Source organism: Camelus dromedarius, chromosome 4 (assembly GCF_036321535.1).
Source record: "Camelus dromedarius isolate mCamDro1 chromosome 4, mCamDro1.pat, whole genome shotgun sequence".
In the NCBI taxonomy this organism is placed as follows: Eukaryota; Metazoa; Chordata; class Mammalia; order Artiodactyla; family Camelidae; genus Camelus; species Camelus dromedarius.
Genome location: NC_087439.1, coordinates 75481001 through 75497683, shown reverse-complemented (window position 1 = coordinate 75497683; position 16683 = coordinate 75481001). Strand labels below are relative to the sequence as shown.

The window sequence follows — 16683 nt, the reverse complement described above, 5'->3', positions numbered from 1 at the left end:
TTTTAATTTTAGCCATTCTAATAAATGTGTAACAGTAACTTACTGTGGTTTCAATTTGCATTTCTCAATGATTAACATTTTTGCATGTATTTATTTGCTATATGTATATCTTCTTTAGTGAAATGTCCAAATTTTTTGCCTATTTTTAATTGGTTTATTTTGTTCATAAGTTTTGACCATTGTTTAAATTTTCTACATAGAAGTCTTTCACCATAAATCTAATTTGCAAATATTTTTTCCAGCCTGTAACTTGTCTTTCATTCTCTAATTTATTAGTGTCTTTCAAAGAGCAAACTTTTTAATTTCAATGAGTCTATGTTATCAATTTATTGTTTTATGCATTGTTCTTTTGGTGGAGTATTTAAGAAATTTTTGCCTAGCCCAAAGTCACAAGGGATTTCTCAGGTGTTTTTCTAGAAATTGTGTAGTTTTACAATATTTTTAAATTAAAAAGATAGAGGATGAGCACTGTCTGATTTCAAGGCTTATTATAAAGACAGTGTCATCTTAGCATAAAAATAGACAAATATATCAATGGAACAGAATAGAGACCAGAAACAGACCTTCATACACGTCAACAGCTGATTCTCAATAGAGTCGCAAAGACAATCCATCAGGGAAAAAGATAAAAAGATAGTCTTGAACAAATTATGCTAGAGTACCTGGATCTGCCAAAATAATGAACTTCAACCCACACCTCACACCATATACAAAAACTAGTTCAATTATATTTTAATCACTGTAGTGGGTAGTATTTTAATAAGCTTAGAGTCCCTCAAAAATTTATGTCCATCTGGTTCCTCAGAATGTCATCTTATTTGGAAATAAGATCTTCGCAGATGTAATTAGATAGGATGAGATCATACTAGATCCTAACTCCAGTGATTGGTGTCTTTATAACAGAAAGAGGAAGATATTCAGACACAAAGACATTGAGGGAAGAAGGCCATGTAGTGATGGAGGCAGAGGCTGGAGTGATGACAAGTCAAGGAACATCAAAGATTGCCAGGAGCCCCCAGAAGCTAAGAGGAAGCAAGGAAGGCTTTTTCCTTAGAGGCTTCAGAGGGAATCAACACCTTATTCCAGACTTCTAGCCTCTAGAATTGTGAGAAAATAAATTTCTGTTGTTTAAAGCCACCAAGTTTGGGGTACTTTGTTATGGCAGCTTTAGAAAGCCAATACAATTGCATAATGTATGAGTGGAAAGAATTATAATTCCATATTTTGTATATATGAATCTGTAAAGTTAATTTCAAGGTCTAAGAAACATTCCTTTATAAACTGCTAAGGCTGTTTTATAAGTATTATAGCAACCTATGTGAGAAATACAACTATTCTTGCTACTCTGCAGGTAAAAGTGAAATTCAGAAGTGCTTAATGTGAAAGCATACATTAGAAATGACCAACTACCAGTTTAATCAGTCTTCAATTTAATTCTTTAGATGCTGTTATGAAGATATGGATCCCACTTCACCAAAGCAATAAGTTTCCTTGGGACAAAGGAGAGAAAAAGGCAATGCATAGGGTGGTGAAGAGGACCTGGAACTCACACCCCCTCATGTACTAGCCATGAATGCAAGTTACTCACCACCTCTGTCCCTCAGTTACACCATCTGTAAAATGGGGATAATAATAGCACCTGTCCCTATTGGGTCCTTACGAGCATTAAATAGGTTACTATTCATAAAACTCTTAGAACAGGGTCCGGTCCATACTGAGTGTACAATTTTTGCTAAATAAACAAAAATAACATCTCAGATTGTTCAAATTATTTATGGTTAACCTTGAAAGAAGCAGACAACTCCAGAGCATATTTGGTAGTCAACGGTTCTCAACCAAGACCAGTTCCCTCACTTTCCCACCAGGTAGAGTGTTGGGAATATGTGGAATTCTCCTTCTGGCTGTCACACTGGGAGAGTCTACAGACATGGGCAGAGCAGGGATGCCACACATTCTGCAGTGTACAGGACAAGCTCTCACAACAGGGCACTGTCCTAACTGGAAATGCCAATTATGCTCCATTTGTGAAATATTGCTCAATAAATGGTCACTGAATGAATACACAACTGTCTGAGAATACATCTGAGTGAGGTATATTGCACTTTATAAGAATAAATATAGCCTTTACTCCTGGAAAAGCTGTACAGATTCCTGGTACCAAAGAAACTGAGGGAAATTTTAAAGAAAATTTGAACCTACTCCTTGTGGATTTGGTCTATAAAATATTTGCCCTGTCAACTCTAAATACTAAGGGAAGCTCCCTTCAGAGCAATGAAGCATGGTTGCTATGGACAGCTAATGACACTGGACCACACACCACAGTGGCAGTGTCACCTCTCCCTCTCCCATGAGAGCCTTATGACTTCAGTCTCTACACATTGGAGGCTAATTGCCTGTACTTCAAGGCAGTGCAAGATAGAGCAACGTTTAAAATTTGTCAAGAGCCCACCCCCAAATTTCTTCTACCTGAGAATGGGAAAAGCATGACATCACATGACAATACAGGAACTTTAACCATCATTCTAATAATTCTCAATTACTCATAATCTAATTTTAAAATGGTAACAATACTATTCAAACTAGTTCTTAAAATATCCCATAAAAACAATTTTATAAAAGCCATTGTACTTTTTTTAAAGAAATTAAGCTTATTTATTTTTTTATTTCTTCAATCATTAACTTGACAAACATTTACCAACTACCCATTCTGTGCAAGGGATTCAGTGGTGTGTTAGACCAATTAATTTCTCCACAGAGTCTACATTTTAGTAAAATTTATAAGCAAACATATTTTGTAAATTTTGTGTGATTATATTCTGCAGTAAAAAGAAAAAGCACTACTTAAAAATCCCAAGCTGTTAAAAGCTGTCTGAAACAACCAAGCTAGCTAAACACACTTCAACTAAAACATGGAATGATCTGTTTCTCTGTGCTGTATCATTATTTTCTATAGTGGAAGGTTCTCATCGGGAGTTGCAAAGTTGGACATTTGATAAATACATTACTCTAAGAGTTTTCCTACATTGCAATAATAAATGTTCTTACCTCAAAGAGTGGTAAATCATGGGATAAAAATTTTGGCAGGTTTACATCAATAATCGATCTAAGCAGCAGAATTTCTTCATTTTCATTTGGGCATTTCAGCTGAAAGAAAATACACTTACGATGATACCTGCGTCTACTAACCGCACCCCCTGCATGCTCGCATGCACACAGGCACACAGGCCCCAGGGACAACATAAGCCCATGCAAAAGTGTTGTTCTTATTTATTTTCATTTAATTGGATTGTTATTAATTTCAGAAACTAGTGACTATACTTGTGTTTTCTACTAGTTTATAATGGAAACCTTGGTTGAACTACCTTTTCATAGATGCTCCTGGTAAAAAGCTATTGGCCATGAATTCAGCATAGTTTGGGAGCTGCCACTGCCTCTCTGTTGGGTGAGAGATTGCTTGTCCTGTACATGCAAGACCAGCAGTGGGTTGGTAAAGTGAAAATAATCATTAAAAATGGGCATTCACTTTTAAAAGATGCATTTATATTTCAGTCACTCATTTGCCCATACTTTGGTGCCAAAGCCTCTTCTCTGAGTGTAGAGTTCTATATCATTTTTCTTGCACAAAAAAAAATACACCAATAATGAATCATCTGCTCTGTTCAGTTTTGTTGTTTTGTTTTTTTCTTTAAAGATGATCGTACTTGTGAGACAATCTAAGTGTAGCATCCTTATAAATTTTTGAGGTTTTTTTTTTCAGTTTTACTCACTTTCTTATCCATATCTAATTCAAAATCAAAACTTTAGGATTTCATCTTTATTGAGTCTTTCTTAAATGATTAACTTAGTTTTCATATAACACAATTCCTCTTCTCTTCATGCTTATATATCATCGGTTTCATCACAATTAATTAAATGGCGTAACAACAACAACATGTCTGACTGGCTTCAGAAAGTTTCAGGAACAAGCCACCTGACTCTCAGTGATGAACACAGCTCATTTGATAGAAAGTGGGAGGACAGAGCAGCGCATTGCCTGCTGGCTCAGTGCCAGTGCGCATGCGTGTGCTTCCCTGGGCAAGGTGCAGAACGCTGGTAAATTCACTAAACCCTTTAAGGAGAGAGGGTTTCTTTCTCTATTTATGTTAAATTTCAAAACACCTGTGGTAAACTCAGAGTTTACAAAAAATCTGGTTGAACTCTGAACTTGTTCTCATGTTCACATAGTTCGCAAAAAACACCTCACTCCTAAGTTTCTCCCTACCATCATGCATTTAATTTTCCAGAGCCTTCATCCTTTTCTCTAAAATATAATAAATTTCATGTTCCTACTTAACTGGCTTTAACTTAACAACGTCAGTGATTCCTGGCAGTCAAGTTCAGCTGTTTCTGAATTTCTAGAGCTCCTAAAACCAAAGCTAGCCCTGCTCATACAGACTTTGTCTTTGGATCAACCTAAACACATGTAAATTATGAAGTGTTAGAAGTCTTTTTTGTTATTTGAGAGGCTATTATCTTAAAGCAAATGTTCAAACTGTTTATAGAAACAAGCTTCAAAATATTCAAGCCAACACAGTCAACAATCCTAAATTAGCTTTTGACAAAAAATGATAGTATTCATTTGCAGAATTCATTTGCTGTGTAACTTTAATAGCTCAGTTCCACAGTAAAGATGTTAGTGATGACATACACTAGGACAATGCATTATCTTTCCCATTATCTGACCACAGTGTAATCATGACATGAGAGGTTATTACAAATGGCTGCTTCTGGTCGCATTTGTTTATTATAAAAAAACAATGATTTGAAGTCCTGTTAGGCTAATATGAAATAGAACATCACCACTATATATTAGAATTCTTGGTACCATTATTATAGAAGATAAAAGTGCATGGTATTATTCTTAATCATAAAGGATATATTTTAAAATCTTTATCTTCCACAGTCATGGACATAAAAATTTTTAACTCCAAGTTTGTATTTTGCTGTTAACTAGAACTACTATTTTGCTTACTTGCATGAAGAACAAACATACAGTTATACTTCATGTTTCTACAAAATACTTGAACGAAAAGTTACCTAAGTCTTAAAACACTAGAATTTTATATCAATATAGTTATGGTTTATACCATCTTAAAATATAAACATTACATTGCAAATCTAATGTTGCTAGTCTACAGTTGGCTGCAGTTCTGTAATTATATTAAGAAACAATGTCTAGGGACTTTTGTATATATTTATTAATTATACATATATTATTTCCTTTAAAGCTATATATGTTCATATAGACTTAAAGCTTTCAAAATATTTTTCAGCAGCAAGGAATAGTACTCCTTGGTAGTACCTAGTTTCTGCAGTTAAAATTGTGGAATGGAACTCAAATCACTAAAAATTACATGCCTAAAGTTTTAAAAACCATAAAACGTCCTTTTCATGTGCTATTAAGAGTTGAAATTTTTTTCAGTTGATGAAACTGACCAGTTTTTGGACCTCTGTGAAGACACGTGGTCCTGAGATCTGTAAACAGGAAATGAATGAGTAAGAAACCACTTGAGTTGTCTACCTTTAGATTCCCAGCAGCAGTGAGCACTGACTTCACAGCTCTCATTCCATAGTCGTAGTGATGTTGTGATGACAACTGCTCTGAACACAGGCGATACGTAGCCACAATCTTCACCGACAGTGGCCGAGCTGTGACAAAGCCACAAGAGTACAGGACTATTTCGGCAATCATAGCATAGTCAGGCACCATCATTGCTACCGTCCGAAAAAGCGCCTATGGGAGGGGAGAACCGGTGCTTTTGAAAAGACCATCATGAAGATAACCCTACTCTTTATTTCATAGCATGTTACAATGTTACAGCTCTTCTGCAATAATACGAAACCACAGTATCCAGATCATATAGATAAAAACACTTTAAAAAGTGACTTCTTGTTATTGTTAAATAAATATATCATTAATTTTTTGTATAAATATTTTCCTTAAATTATGTTTTAAGACTACTTTCAAATTTCTATCATACTGAGATCTTTGGTCAATTATTAAATCATGTAAGTGATCAATGTCCATTATGTTCTATTCTTTGTGGGAAGTGACAAATTATAGAGACTCTGGTGGGATGTCCAAAAGCCTGCTTCTCATATGAAGCCTGCTTCATATGAAGCTCTCTAGGTATCTAATTAATTGTATTATTTGTGCTCATCAGGTTATTGGGTAATCCCTAATAATAAGGTTATGTTAGATAAATGATTTATTTTGAAAAGTTTTAAACTTTTTGAGTCAGCAGTCACTGTGTTCACCAAGTATAATAGAGGGGTAAAAAACTGGAAATAAGTCATGGATAACTATTGTTAGAGAAATCAATTTTCCAAATTACTAAGATTTTTTTTCTCATGGTATTGTAAATATTGTGAGACAAATAAATGTCACATGAGGGTAAGTAAATAGACAACTGAATAGATTTTAAAAGAGTCAATAAGAAAATTTAAGTTTAGAATGTTAGCTTGTGTCTGGACTTATTTCAATAGCTTATGCATGAAAACATGGCTTCTTGTACTAAAGACGGAAAACAGCAATACTCTAGAAAAATGACAATGGTATTCAGATAGTGTATAACAATTGTAGTGAATGACAGTCATACTCAGATAATTTATAAATACCTTCTGGGAATTAGCTGAATTGCCAAAAACACAAGGCAGTTAGAAAATGAGAACATTTTGCTTACGACTCTTAGTTGAGAACAAATAAAAGATTTGCATCAAGCAAGATCCTTCCAATGTGTTACGTTAATTACTAGCTAGAGGCCTTAGTACTGCCATTTTATCAAGGTTACCAGTAAAGAAAGGAAAGAAATGTTAAAAATTATACAGCTCGAGACAATAACTGGGAACAGATGAGCTTAAGCTAATGCTCTAACCACTACATACCAGAGGAGAAAAGAGTGCAAGAGAATTACTATACAGATGGTAACTCTTTCAAAGGGTGGGTTCTCAACAGCTATTTTTAATGGACAAAATAGAGAATGAATGAATGAGACCAGTTAGTCAGTCAGTGGCTAGGTTAGGGTGATACAGTCTTTCTACAACAGTACAAATTGCTACTAGGTTGGGATCAGCATCCAGGTCTGTGTCTTGCAGGTTTCCCTCTGACACCCCAGGTGTTTCACAAATTCCTATTCACATTCTCTCAGCACTATTAGCAATATGGTTGTGGGACCCCATGAAACAGACATATTGGTGGCCAACAGAACAAAAAGTGGAGTGCAATAAAGAAATTTAAAGGGGTTATTACGGTGTTCCACTTAATAGGAGTCCTTCACCAAAAATTTAACATGGATTCCTACTTATTTTAGAGAAAAGTATTCCTATCAAAAGATTTCTTCAGGTCTAAACTGTTAATGGTGGTGGACATTCTAATTCAGTGGTTCTCAGAGTATGTGAAATACTGATAGGATATGGTTTGAGTTGGGAGGCAACAGAAATAATTTGTTAGCAATAGCAATAAGTTTAAGGATAATTAGTGCTTTTTTTAAAAAGAAAATTTGGATTCTGGCTTAACCAGGGCTTGAATAAATTTCAATGAATGTAATAAATGTGAGTATTACCCTCCATGGTTACGTCAGCAGAAATAAATGATTGAGAACAGTTATTCTGTTGCTTCTGCTCTGTATGCTGGAAGAAGACGGTGGTACATACTTCTAGAGTATATTTCTGAAGGTCTGCATATTGGAACAATAACAACAACAAAACCTTAAGCAATAACTTCTTACCACTTCTTTCTTTAGAGAATAGAAATAGATTTCATAAGTGTTGTGACCTGTTAAGGAATGAGCTAGGTTTTAGTTGAGTGAAATGGAGAATTCAGGACCTACTTCACTTTTCTCCTCTGTACTAATAGGGTGTTTCATGCTACATACTCTGCAGAAAGCTGTGTGCCATGTTATTGACTGGTGACCTCAGAAGATCTAGAACACCTATTTTGCCATAACTTCTTTCTTTATTGAAGTATAATTGATTTACAATATGGTGTTAATTTCTGATATACAACATAGTGATTCATTTATATATATATGTGTGTGTGTGTGTATATATATCTATATTCCTTTTCATACTTTTTCATTATAGGCCATCACAAGTTATTGAATATAGTTCTCAGTGCTATACAGTATGACTTTGTTGTTTATTTATTTTATATATAGTAGTCAGTATCAATAAATCCTGAGCTCCCAATTTAAACCTCCCCAATCCCTCTTTCCCCATGGTAACCATAAGTTTGTTTCTATGTCTGTCTGTCTCTGGTTTGTAAATAAGTTCATTTGTGTCCTTTTTTTTTTTAGATTCCAAATGTAAGTGATATGGTCTTTTTCTTTCTCTTTCTGGCTTATTTCACTTAGTATAACAATCTCCAAATCCATCCATGTTGCTGCAAATGGCATTATTTAATTCTTTTTTATGGCTAAGAAGTATTCCATTATATAAATACACTACAATTTCTTTATTCAGTCATCTGTTGATGGACATTTACATTGCTTCCGTGTCTTGGCTATTTAAATAGTGCTGCTGTGAACAACAGAGTGCATGCATCTTTTTGAATTAAGAGTTTTCTCCAGATATATGCCCAGGAGTATTTTACCATGACTTCTAAAATTTAAATATTTTAAAATGATTATTGAGTTTTGATTCTTAAGAATAGTTTCAATATTAAATATAGCTTCTCTAAAGTGGAGACACGTTTAAGAAATTGCTCTAATGTGCAGGTTTTAATTAGATGTACAAGATGAAAAAATGAGACTCTTTCTGCGTTACATGATACATATCAGTTACCAAAATATGCATGATCTTCCCAATAATCTACAAAGGAAATACACACAATTCTTGAATCTTCCCAATTTACTTGTAGATCATAAAGCATTTGAGAGAATGAGGAAGGAGGGAGGATTTGTGAAAAGAGTTCCACTGAAGGGAGCTTTTCTTCTGCTGTGAGTCTCCATACACCCACCCTTCCGCTCCACTCCCAAGTTCAGTGAGAGCTGAATGGGTATCGCCTGGTTGGCGGGGAATATAGACTGGTGCCTGACCCACTCTGAGAAAGCAAAAGGGGCCTAAGGCAGCAGGATCACTGTGGCCTTCACTTCCACAGTTCAGTGGGACAAGAGATGCATGAGTGTACATGATGAGGAAAAGTGAGAACTAAGTTGGAGCCATTTGAAGTTCTGCCCAAGATGCCTTCTGACAAAGTGAGAGCTCTCCAACAGCAAGTCTGTGTGGGACCACACACCAGAGATCCAGGCAAAGCAGAGAGAATGACAAATGGAGAAACAGAATCCATTACCCAAGTCTCAGGAGCTGCAAGTGGAGAGACCCCACAGGAGTCCCTGGAGAACCCACGGACATGCATGAGATATAACTTCTGCCTGCTCAGGGGGCGGTACCCAGGACGTCTTCTCTGAACGGAATGCATGTTCGTGGCTCACTGCAAGCTTAAAGAATGAGTATGAATTTGTCAGGCAGGAAAGTAGTGGTTTAGCAGAACACTGGAGAAAGAGTGAAGAGCATATGCAAGGGCAAGGGAGCTTCAGGGGCTAGTGAGGCCAGCGTGACTGGCGGAGGCAGGGAGATGGCGGTACCGATGCAATTGAGTCTAATGCCAAAGCTCTTGCAGATTCAGCCAAGAAATCTGAACTTTTTCCTATAGGCAAAAAGAGCCGGAAATTAATATGATTCAATTTCTTCTGACGACACTGGTAGCATTACAATGGGGAATTCTTTACAGTGAATTTCAGCAGGGAAGAGATTGGTGACAAGTGAGCTGTTGTAGTGAGACATGCAAGAGAAGACTGCAGAGAGGTGGAAGCAAGATGTGGCCACGGGACTGGACAGGAGCAGCAGGAATTGTAAGACTAGTGTGAAACAGGATTCCTGGTTTTGGTGACCAGCTGAATCACTGGGTGAAGAAGAGGGAAGCTTCAAGGATGACTATGAAGATTGGTAATAACAGTTTCTGGGCAGAAGCAGGCTTTTAAAATCTATATCTATATCTATGTCTATGTCTATATCTATATCTATATCTATATCTATATCTATATCTATATCTATATCTACCTCTCTTTCCTTTCAGACTAAGATGTTTTTTCAGAATTGTCAGGTATTTCCATATATCCTTAAAAACAGATGTTCGGTAGCAGCTCTAACCAAGAAGATTGCACAATAGGAACAACAACAACAGAAGCTATCAGAATTTGAGAGCAGCTTTTGGCTTAAAATAGAAGGAAAATGCTCCAAGAACCATAAAGTGAATATGCTGACACTGTTTCAACATGCACAGCTGAAAAAAAAAAAAAACATGGAAACATCCACACAGGGCATTAACAGACTCACAACTACTCATAGATTTTTGCCTTTCCAAATATTTATGTATTCACATTAATCCTGCTGAGTAAAAAAAACACAAATGGTAAAAGAACTGCTACAAAAAGAGCTTTCCAAATGTAAATCCCAATAAAAAGTTGCAAAGTACTTCTTAGATGAAGATGGATTTACCAGTTTCTATTCTTTACTCACACCTTCCTCCACTAAGGCAAAGTACTAAAACATCTCATCTGACATACAAAAGCGCATAAAAGGGGAAGACTACAAAAAATACTTGGCAACAGTCAGTTCCATCAAAAGTCTTTTTGGTGGAAAAGAAAAGTTCTTCAACTAGTCTGAGAAGCTGCTGTTCCAAACACATGAATAATGGAAGGAATGTACAATTTGAGGTCAGAAGACTTGGTTATGGATCCGGATTTACCACTGTGTTATTTTTCAAACATTTTTCTTTGCGCTCTATCCATGAACATGTAATTCACCAGAAGAGGATATAAAATGTCTACCAAAGATACAGGGAAAATGTCTTATTTCACTAACAAAGAAGTTTTTTTTTTAAGTGCAGATTCTAGTCTATTCAATTAGCAAAGTGTTTTGTTCTTTTTACAAAAAAAAAATAGTGCTGAGTATTAAAGAGCATTGAGATTTGATATGGAATATAAATTGCTTCAACCTCTGTTGCAAGGCAATTTTGCAACACAGTTCTTGGTCCTCTGACTCTACCTAAGGAAATACCTTAAAACAGAGAAAATCCTTTAGTAAAAACTGCCCATTGCAATATTATTTATAATGAAGGAAAACTAAATGCAACTGAAATGTCAAACAGTAAGCACAGTTCAATAAATTTATTTACAGTTTGAATTATGTTTTAAAAGATAGGAAAATGCTCATATATAATAGTAACTTGAAAAACACCCAGTAATCACAATTGTTGATTTCAGCACTTAAAACTGGCAATCTAAAAGGTATTTAAAATTGGGGGATACAATATACTAAGCAGTGGAATGGGTACCTTTTTCAGAATTCCCTGTTTTTTAATTTTTTATAATTATAAAAATTGATAATGTTAAAAATGTATGTTTTGGAATTTACGTATTTATTTTCTAAAGGTACTCAAAGCTTTAAAAGTTATTTTCTAAAACAGTTCTCTAAAATATAATGTCAAAAAGCAAATATTTTGCATACAATTCAAGGAGAGCATTTCTTTCTTTTTCTTTTAAGCTTGTAAATTACAGAAAGGACACGACACAGATGATAAGAGTTACTTTTTCTGTACCTTCAGATTATCTGGCAGTTCTGATCTCCCAGCATATCCAGGGTTCATTGTTATAAAGACAGCACATGTGGGGTCAAGTTTTAGTTCAGTTCCTTCAAACACTAGCAGATCAGCACCTGCATTAATACCTGCGGGTAATCAAGAATGAAATGACTTAGTAATTCCGCATATAAATGTGACTTGTGCCATTCATTACCTCCTGTATTTCTATTGTTTTCACAAAACACAAAGAGAAACTAGTCCATTACCTCTTTGGATAGTAAGAATTTGTTGAGCAACCACCGACAGTACTTCCAAATCAATTCTGTTAAACTCATCAAAGCAAGCCCAGGCTCCACAAGATAACAGTCCCTGGGAGAAAAGAATAATGAAATTCTTCAATTTTATCTGATTGAATATTGCATTGAAACGCTGCATTTTCATCTGATCTTTTTGAGGATTTAATATCCTATCAAGGAAATTGCTTATTCACCTTTATCTGAAAGACAGCTTATTCTTTTATTATCAATTCATTATCCTGCACGAATAGAGCTTATCAATTGGAAAATTTTCCAGTTGGTGTTTTATATTTTTTGGTATTTAGACGTAAATCTAAAAGCCTTCTTACTTTTTATTTATAAGTTGATTTTATTTCCTTTTTCCATATGGACTCCATAGAATGGACTGTAATAATCCTTTAAATAAGATGACTTCTATCACCAATGAAACTATTCTGTGGCCTGAGCACCTCAATGACCAACTAACATAGTTTGAGGCCCTAGTTTGCAGTCCTAACTCACAGCTACCTCATAAGTATTTGTCATTTGGTCACAAGGAGAAACTGGAAAATCAAGCTTGAGTAGCTCAGTCCAAATTCAGATAAACTTTAAAAAAATCAATGCAAAAATATTTATTGAATGTACATTCTATAGATTGTATATGTATGTACGTGTTTCACTGAGTACCTAATGTATGCCATGCACGAGGCACTGCACTTCATATATATATTTTATGCAAGGAAAGTAAGGCTACATCATACAGCATGTTAAGTAATTAGTACAATGCCACACATCTAACAGTGGCTGACCTTGAATCTGGGTACAGCTCAGACTATTGAACTGCACTGGATTAAACATGAACTCCAGGCAAATCAAAGAATAGTACATTTTGTTATTTAGAGAAGACTCTAATACATGATATAACAAAGGGATTAGAAATCACTGAACAGAATGCTTATGAAGTCACATGTTCAAACAGTTCTACAGATTGTGAGGTTCTTAATAGTTAAGACCTGTCTTTTTCATTTTGTACCCCCATTATTTAGCATGATCCTAACACAAAGTGTCCATATGATCAATAATATTTGCCAATAAGCAAATTTAATACTATAAGTATATGAATCTGTATCAAATTAAGAATGTCACTGTTTAGATTCAAAAACTGAGAAATAGATACTGGACTTTTCTTGAAATGTCTAAGAATATAATGGCTATTCAAACTACACATAGAATCTTTTAGATTTGCTATTTCTTTCTTAAATAATCATTATAACAAGATTGTGTATCATTATAGAGGATGATTAAAATAGTAATTGGTCACTCAAACTTTTTTTTGATATTTTATTCATTATAATTTTGACTTTCCTTTTACTTTTACTTAGTCTAATTGTTTCTGCATCACAAATCTAACAGAGTTAGAATATAAAAGTCTCTACAAAATGGCCAGACCATATTTCAGCCAGGAATAGTTTACCACATGGGATAGGACTGGTATATTCTATTTTGTTAGTTTGGGTATTTTTTTAATTGTTAACTTTTTCTAGAGATACTTTTGAGAAGTAAGGATTACAGAATATTTAAAATGTACTTTGAAAATTACAGAGATAGAAATTATAGAGACAGAAAACAAATAAGTAAATAAGAACCCATAATTCCAAATGTTGTATTTAATTGTACCACCTAATATTTTAAGGAATAACAGGCTGTAGCAACAAAGTGCTAAAATGACCATACAGTCATAGGTTTCATCTATGAACTTAGACAGAGACTTGCACCTTTAACTCTCCCTTTTATAATCTTATAGACTCATAAGAGTGGGAATCTGACTCAGGTAAGAAAAAAACAAAAGAAGGATTTCAAGTTTACAAAAAGATTAACTAGAATGTGTCTATAAAGTAAATCACTGACTCATAACTTGTTAATAGTAAGATCTACAGGTTAAAGAGGTGTTCAGATACCACAATCTTTATAGACGTAGTGGTTCTCAAACTTTTAGCTGTCCAAGGTACTGAAGGAACACCACTCATTCATTCCTACCAGTAATATTGACCATTATTGGGACTGGAGAGGGAGGCAGAGCTTCTCTTCAAATTTTACTGAAACTACAATAGGTCTTTTACTCCCATCAAATTATGTGTCATTATTAATAGCCTTCCTCTCTGAGAAGTTATATATTATAAATGAGGTATCAACTCAAACCTTAAAGAATTTTCCTAAAGCCAGATAATCCAATCCATCAGAGCAGTTGAAAACAACACATTGTTTTGCTACAGCTTTGGCTAAATCTTTGGTAGTTTCAGTCTTTCCAGTGCCAGCTGGCCCCTCAGGTGCTCCTCCAAGGTGCAGATGAAGGGCTCCAAATAAGGTTCTGAAACATAAGAAATAATCTTTGATGAATAATGTGATTTTTTTCATATACATTCTGAAAAGAGTAAAAATTTAAACTGAGAGCTAGATTTTTCACTTCCTCTTCAATAATTCCTTCTTTCTCACTAACCTCTGAAAATCTTTGTGAATTACTTTGTCTGTGACTATATTTTACTTCTGAATAGCTGAATACATGACAAAATCAGAACAAATTCACTTTTGAAATGCAATGTTGACTTCTAGTCAATATGGAGAATTCAGCTGGTTCTGAATTACCCAATCCCCTTACTGGAAGCATACGGAAATGCCACATAAAAGAAAATAATAACTTTTGAAATACATAGTCATTTTTGAAAGGATGAAAAGGAAATCATCAACAAAGAGGGAATGCATAGCTGGAAAGTAATTAGGTGCTAAAGCTGTACAGGTGCACACAGTTTTGGGATTTGCATATAAACACAAGTGCATTTACACACACATAGAAACAGAAAATAAATTCTTAGAACTGAGCAAGATGAGGAGCTGGTGTGGATTCACTATTTAAACCTAGAAGCCTTGAAAGGCTGCCTTGTCCCTAAATGGGAACTAAAATTACCCCAGCATTCTACTCAAGAGACAAAGAAGAGTCAACTATAGCAGAGACAGTTAAGCTTACCCTTCATAAATGCCGAGCGAGAAGCCTACATCATTCACGGAGGGTGGGATTAAGTTTCCATTATCGATAGGCACATGAACTCATCAGTAATGGAAATTAACATTAAAATTTTGTTCTGGATCAGAGAAAATCCCAGAGCCCACCACAGAGCCAAATGTAAAACTGCTCTAACTGAACACCTCCACAGCTGAGAAATGGTAAGACTACCTACTAAAATGAGCTCACAATTAAAACCACAGAGAGAGATCAAAGCTAAGAGTCAGACTTGCAATGACAAAGGCTGTTGAACAACGGTCTGAGAGGGTTACTGCATACATGGCCCTCTGCCTTTTTTGGTATCTTGGTGGTTTGTTCAATGAGATTTTAAATAAAAAGCAACAGACATGAGAAAATTGTGAGGGAAAAAAAGAAGCCAATTTCATAAAAGAGAGAACTTGAAATCCAGCAATGAAAAATATAATAAATGAATTTTTGAAAACTCAGTGGGCAGAATAGCAGAATAAACATAAAGAAACAGAACTACACACTAGAAGATAAATATGAGGAAACCACCCAGATACAGAGATTGACTATAAGAAATGTTAAGAGACATAGAATGAAGAAGAGAATGCAGAAAAGGAAAAATTTTAAAAACTATCCCTGAAAATTTGCCAGAATTAAATATATTAACTGAAAAAGTCCCAAGTAGGATAAATGAAAGCCCATCCACACCTAGGAACATTCCAATGAACCTCAACAATGAAGAGAAAATCTTTAAAACGAAAATCTTTTACTAGAGAAAATTACCTACAAAGGAATAATAATTAGAGTAACAGACCACTCAACAGTAGCAATAAATGTCAGGAGAATAATATATTTGGAGAGCTGAGGGAAAGTTACTATTCATCTACAGTTCTGCAGCTGGCTAATCTATCATTTAATAATTAAGTGAAGACCAAAGAGAAAAAAAACAGGCATTTTTAGACAAATACTGATAGAACTCATTACTTGCATAGCCTCCCTGAAACGATTACTAAAAGCTTACTAAGGAGAAAAATTAAGCCAGAAGTAAGACAAAGGAAGAAGCAATGCTAAGGACAAAGATAAAATTTTTGGTAAACCTACATAAATATTAGTTATAAAAAATATGTAACGGTATGCAAACAGATCATTCTTTCTTAAAATTTTGACTAAAACCCCAAAGTGAGAGCAATGTGTGTCAGATCATCCTATCCTATAGAGAGTAAAATTGGTCACCTAGCATCAGGGCAGGAAGATCGTAAATGAGAGGCCAGGAATGAGGATTTCTTTGCAAAGAGCTGTTGGTGTGTTGTGTATTTCCCCTCCCTCTGAACAAAGGAAGAGAGAGCAGCACTTGTCTCTTTGCCAAGCTAACTGAGGGGGCTGTCGAGGACTACTCACAGAACTTGGCACACTGGCCCTTGGAGTTTGTGAAATATGGAACTGGGAGTTAATTTACAACTTAAAATATTAAAAGTCAAGAGAATGCCTGCATCTTCTTCTATGGCAGAGTGGGAGAAAACAGGTAAGAGATGCACTCTACTGATGGCAAGACAAATGGGTATGTGGCCAGACCTAGATCCCAGTGGAAGGGAGCCAGATTTGAGTCATACTGAATGGGACCCTGTGCAGGAAGTCCATCTAGAATCAGAGAAGACTCCAGGAAGAGAGTCTGTGTGTGGTGGATCTCAGATAGAGGCTGAAGCAAAAGTTGCCAGCAGTCAGCCAGAGAAGGCATTTTCCATAGGTGGGAGGAACTGGTTACT

At 35.3% G+C, this 16683-nt stretch overlaps 1 protein-coding gene across 2 annotated transcripts in view; it reads right to left on the bottom strand.

The window, feature by feature from the left end:
- The window catches only part of DNAH7 (dynein axonemal heavy chain 7), a 220400-nt gene that overhangs the window by 118861 nt on the left and 84856 nt on the right, over positions 1–16683 (bottom strand). For both annotated transcript variants that reach the window (XM_064485137.1, XM_010979732.3), the window contains exons 25-29: positions 14095–14263; positions 11887–11989; positions 11639–11766; positions 5561–5773; positions 3046–3144 (exon numbers count right to left, since the gene is read on the bottom strand). In XM_064485137.1, coding sequence (XP_064341207.1) covers positions 3046–3144; positions 5561–5773; positions 11639–11766; positions 11887–11989; positions 14095–14263 — 712 coding nt within the window. The remainder of the gene's footprint in view (positions 1–3045; positions 3145–5560; positions 5774–11638; positions 11767–11886; positions 11990–14094; positions 14264–16683) is intronic.